Here is a 6,000-nt window from a genome sequence, read left to right on the forward strand (position 1 = left end):
AAATTTGTGAGAGTCTTTGGTGACACACCAACTCTCCTTGAAATCCTGATGAAATTTAGCTGTTGTCATGCCTTCTTTGGAACTGCATCAATATGTTGGGTCCAGGATATATCTTAAGAGATGAGCACACCCAGGAACTTGAAACTGCTCACCCTTTCCAATGTCAATCCCTCGATGGGGACTGGCATGTGTTCTTTCGACATTTCCTTCCGAAAGTCCACAATAAATTAATTAGTCTTACTGATAACAACACACACAAAATGCTGGTGGAACACAACAGGCCAGGCAGCATCTATAGGGAGAAGCGCTATCGACGTTTCGGGCCGAGACCCTTCATCAGGACTAACCGAAAGGAAAGATAGTAAGAGATTTGAAAGTTGTGGGGGGAGGGGATGCCATCCCTGACATATTTAGTTGTTTGCCTGTTCTCCATCTCCCTCTGGTGTTCCCCCCCTCCTCCTTTCTTTCTCCCAAGGCCTCCTGTCCCATGATCCTTTCCCTTCTCCAGCTCTGTATCACCTTTGCCAATCACCTTTCCAGCTCTTAGCTTCATCCCACCCCCTCCAGTCTTCTCCTATCATTTCACATTTCCCCCTCCCCCCACTACTTTCAAATCTCTTACTATCTTTCCTTTCGGTTAGTCCTGACGAAGGGTCTCAGCCTGAAACGTCGACAGCGCTTCTCCCTATAGATGCTGCCTGGTGTGCTGTGTTCCACCAGCATTTTGTGTGTGTTGTTGTTTGAATTTCCAGCATCTGCAGATTTCCTCATGTTTAGTCTTACTGATGTTGAGCGCAAAGTTATTGTTGTCATACCACTCAACCAGCTAATCTATCTCACTCCTATACACCTCCCTGTCACCATTTGAAATTCTACAAACAATAGTTGTCATTGCCAAATTTATAGATGGTGTTTGAGCTCTGCCAAGCCACACAGTTGTGGGTATAGACAGTAGAGCAGTGAGCTAAACATGCATCCTTGAGGTGTGCCAGTGTTGATTGTCAGCAAGGAGGATATGCTATTTCCAATCCACAAGTAAATTAAGTATTTGGAAATACAGATCAGTATTCCATAACAATCCAGTGAATTCATCAATGACTACAGTATCAGATAATGATTCAACTGTTCACATCTTCACCTTCTGTAGAACCTACCTCTTTACTTGTCCCACAATCACCTGTTTGCCATGTACAATCATCCGAGCTATTTAACCCATCAACTATTTTACACTATCACAGACCTCCTTCTATTCCTTCTGTCACTACTTTCTAAATATATGGTTTGGATATTGGCTGTGGTTCCATTAATAACAATTCCATCCAAATCCAACTAGGATACTTAAATACACACAAAAAACTAGAACAGTACTCTTCTCACTCCCAAGTGCTACCACAAGATTATATAATTTTTTTCACAAAAAAATTAAAATCAAACCTCAGTCTACTTTTAATAATGTTTTCGTGATTAAAATGTATTTGCACAGGTATTTGTTTAGAAAGTGTGGAGAGATTTGGGCCTAAAGTAGGTAAATTGTCATCATGAATTTATTACCATGAAGTGTTTTGAGAGGCTCGTCATGAGGCATATCAAGACCCTGCTGCCCCCCTCACTGGACCCCCTGCAGTTTGCGTACAGTCCAAACCGCTCAACAGATGACGACATTGCCATCACCCTCCATTAACCCACCTGGACAAAAAAGACACGTTTGGATGCTGTTCATAGATTTCAGTTCAGCATTCAACACAATCATCCCTCAGAAACTGATTGGAAAGCTGAGCCTACTGGGACTGAACACCTCTCTCTGCAACTGGATCTTAGACTTCCTGATTGGGAGACCACAGTCAGTCCGGGTCGGGAGCAGCATCTCCAACACCATCACACTGAGCACGGGGGCTCCCCAGGGTTGTGTGCTCAGTCCACTGCTGTTCACTCTGCTGACCCACGACTGTGCTGCAACACACAGCTCGAACCACATCATCAAGTTCGCCAATGACACGACCGTGGTGGGTCTCATCAGCAAGAATGACGAGTCAGCTTACAGAGAGGAGCTGCAGCAGCTAACAGACTGGTGCAGAGCCAACAACCTGTCACTTAATGTGAACAAAACAAAAGAGATGGTTGTTGACTTCAGGAAGGCAAGGAGCGACCACTCCCTGCTGATCATCGACGGCTCCTCGGTAGAGCACCAAATTTCTTGGTGATCACCTGGCGGAGAATCTCACCTGGTCCCTCAACACCAACTCCACAGCAAAGAAAGCCCAGCAGCGTCTCTATTTTCTGCAAAGGCTGAGGAAAGCCCATCTCCCACTCCCCATCCTCATCACATTCTACAGGGGTTGTATTGAGAGCATCCTGAGCAGCTGCATCACTGCCTGGTTCGGAAATTGCACCATCTCGGATCGCAAGACCCTGCAGCGAATAGTGAGGTCAGCCGAGAAGATCATCGGGGTCTCTCTTCCAGCCATCACGGACATTTACACTACACGCTGCATCCGCAAAGCAAACAGCATTATTAAGGACCCCATGCACCCCTCATACAATCTCTTCTCCCTCCTGCCATCTGGGAAAAGGCTCCGAAGCATTCGGGCTCTCACAACCAGACTATGTAACAGTTTCTACCCCCAAGCTATCAGACTCCTCAATACACAAAGCCTGGACTGACACCTTGCCCTATTGGCCTGTTTATTATTTATTGTAATGCCTGCACTGCTTTTGTGCACTTTACGCAGTCCTGTGTAGGTCTGTAGTCCAGTGTAGCTTTCTGTGTTTTTTTTTTACGTAGTTCAGTCTAGTTTTTGTACTGTGTCATGTAACACCATGGTCCTGAAAAACATTGTCTCATTTTTACTATGTACTGTACCAGCAGTTATGGTCAAAATGACAAATAAAAATGACTTGACTTGACTTAAATTGTATAAGTGTACATGATCAACATAAATGAAGTGACCTGGAAGGATATATTTCTTTGCTCCTTTCTTTTCTGGATCTCTCTATCTCCGTCTTAGACCAACTAACCACTAATATCAACAAAAACACCTGGATATCCAAAGCTACCTCAGTAACACTTCATCCCACCCTGTCTCCCGTAAGGGCATCTTCCCTTTTTCTGATTGTCCATCTCCACTGCATCTGTTCACAAAACAAGGCTTCCCCATCTAAGTCCTGATATGTCCTCCTCCTTCCAGAAACACAACTTCCCCTCTGCTATTGTTGGAGCTGTCACATACATTTTCTCCACTTTTCACAAAACTGCTCTCTGTCACCCTCACCCCACTGAATTCCACAGGTAGCAGAACAGCGACAGAGCTGAATTGGTCCTTTCAGGCCACTAACCTCCATATCCAGCAGACAATCCTCTGCCCCTTCTACCAGATCAAATGGAATCCTCTCTTAATGACATCTTCTCCTTGCCTCCCCCTTTCTGTTTCTGTCCATTCCTCACAAAACATCTTCTAAAACCCACTCAGCCCTCCCCATCATCTGACAATTTCACTGCAACCACTGGAGGTGCTGAGCTTGCCCCTTCACTCCTCCCTATCATCCTGGGAATCTAAACCCTCCAGGCAAAGGTGAGATTCACAAGCAACTCCTCCAACCTGCTCCACTGCATCTGGTGCTGACAATGTGGACTCTTCTACATGAGGAAGACCAGAGTGACTGCTTTTCTGAGCTCTGTTCGCAATGACAGCCATAACCTTCCAATTGATTGTCATTTCAACTCCCCTTCCATTCCCACATAGGCCTGCTGTCCTCAGCCTCCTCCACAACTCTGGTGAGACCAAATGTAAACTAAGAGAATTACACTTCAAGTCCTACTTGGATAATCTATCGACCAACTTTTGAAAAATTAAATGTTCCAATTTCAGGTAACCCATATCCAATGCATTATTTTCCAACTCCCACAAATCCACTCTAATTTTCTCCCTCAATATCAAAACTCATTAGCCTTCTCCACCAACTTCCTTGTAACCATCTCTCACATACCTATCCAAGGGAGAAGAAACTTGTGTTTCTTCTCCCTTGGTCTCTCTTCCTTGATCCTCCCGTACCCATTTCCACCTGTTACCTTCCAGCTTTTGTCTTAACTCTATCTTTGCCCACCTTATTGCATCTACATAACTTTCACCCACCAATTGTATCTGTTTCCATATAAAATCATATAACCATATAACAATTACAGCACGGAAACAGGCCATCTCTGCCCTTCTAGTCCGTGCCGAATGCTTACTCTCACCTAGTCCCACCGACCTGCACTCAGCCCATAACCCTCCATTCCTTTCCTGTCCATATACCTATCAACTTCTGTTTCACCCTGCTCTCAAATCTACATACTGAACATTTTCCTCCTACACCCCAGTCCTGATGCAGGGCTTTAACCCAAAGCATCTCCTATCCCCGCTTCCATAGATGCTACTGAACTTGCTGAGTTCCTCCAAAAGCTTACTTGTTGCTCCAGACTCCAACATCTGCAGTCTCTGGTTCCTATTTCCATACATTTCTATAATTCTATAAGTAGAATTCCTCAAAAGGTGTGCCAAGATTTTAAATATAAACCAACTGATGAATACGGCAATTCCCCAGCATTGTCCCACCAATCATCACAGCACTCAGTGGTCAGGCATTACCCATGCTTTCAATAACTTAACTAGAATGACATCTTACCCGATTATTTAACTGATCATCCAGACTTCCATTGTTCACAATATGATTGGCCAAGTCTTGATCTTCAGTACATTCCTCGAACATTGGAACACCACCAGTTGCCATCTTCAAATACTAAAGTCAAAAAGAGTTTAAAGGTTAAGCTGTTGTTAACACAGTGCTTGAAGACCACTATTTAATCTAATCACTTAACTAAAAATATCTAGAAATCAGGACACAATAGTTAGAGTAACATTCCCACACACTACAGTCTTTTTGTTGTGTAATTTTGATATTCGGGCAACGAATAATTTCAGACAGATGTAACATTTTATTGGGCAAAAAAGTATGTCAACAGTTACGCCTCAAACTCTTAGACATTTTAGATGTTATCTTGGTTGCCATGCTGCTCAAATTACAACAGTAGTGAAGCAGTTCATGACTGCCCAGATTAGGGGGAAAACAATACAAAAAAAACAAATATAAGTAAATATAATCTTTTCATTTAATGCGAAACAGCTGACGATGATTTACAGAAATCTGATGAAAAGCAATTGCTATATCTTTCAAATTTAACAGAACAAAAAATATTTTTAAAATTACATGAGAATTTCCAAATATCAAGTGATATATTTTATTCAAGGGCTTAGACCTAATGATGGAATCCAAAGACCAAAATAAATCTGTGATTTCCCCTGCGTCGGGAAATAGGTTTTGTTTGTTCACTAAGTCGGTGAGCTCATCAGAGTTCACCCAAAACCCGGCTGAAGTAAGGGTGGGAGATCTCAGCCGTCCCCGGGACGGGAGCTGAGTAGGACCGGGCAATCGAGAGCGATCCCCAGCTCCGCTAACCTTCACACCGCCACACCACCAACGCTGCTGGACACGCAGCTGATGTCCAGGTCCAGGGCCGGGCCCTCCGCTCGGCTTGACTGCAGAAGCAGGAGTGCGAGTCATAAAGAGAAACGAGACTCACCTCAGCTCGGAGGAGACACCGCTGAGTGCGGCCGGACCGTGGGAAAGATGGCGCGGCGGCGGGACCGGTAACGGAATCGCCGTTCGCGCCCTTTCCCACACTCTCCCGCGGACCTCTAAAACCCCTCTCGAGCCGTTACTGAAACCATGGCGATGGCGCCGGAAGTTACGCACCGCAAGCCACAACAAACATGATCCCTCCGCCAGACCGGTTCATTAAGCGCGGGTCCCTCCGCCTATTCCTTCCGGGTCCTGGATCTTGCTCTCACCCGCGGGCGGTGTTAGTTTGGTTCTAGCTGGTGGAGACTTAAGTTCAGTGTCGTACTTCCATAATTATGGCGGTTTACCAGTAACTAAAGGCACAAGAGAATGCAACACTGGAGC

General features: G+C 44.9%; 1 protein-coding gene across 4 annotated transcripts in view; it reads right to left on the reverse strand.

The window, feature by feature from the left end:
* The window catches only part of pcm1 (pericentriolar material 1), a 112,138-nt gene extending 106,358 nt beyond the window's left edge, over positions 1 to 5,780 (reverse strand). For all 4 annotated transcript variants that reach the window (XM_073064562.1, XM_073064560.1, XM_073064561.1 and 1 more), the window contains exons 1-2: positions 5,618 to 5,780; positions 4,663 to 4,776 (exon numbers count right to left, since the gene is read on the reverse strand). In XM_073064562.1, the coding sequence (XP_072920663.1) occupies positions 4,663 to 4,767 (105 nt within the window). In that variant the 5' untranslated portion in view covers positions 4,768 to 4,776; positions 5,618 to 5,780. The remainder of the gene's footprint in view (positions 1 to 4,662; positions 4,777 to 5,617) is intronic.
* Between the last annotated feature and the right edge of the window lie 220 nt (positions 5,781 to 6,000).

The sequence above is a fragment of the Hemitrygon akajei genome, chromosome 13 (genome assembly GCF_048418815.1).
Source record: "Hemitrygon akajei chromosome 13, sHemAka1.3, whole genome shotgun sequence".
NCBI classification, from domain to species: domain Eukaryota; kingdom Metazoa; phylum Chordata; class Chondrichthyes; order Myliobatiformes; family Dasyatidae; genus Hemitrygon; species Hemitrygon akajei.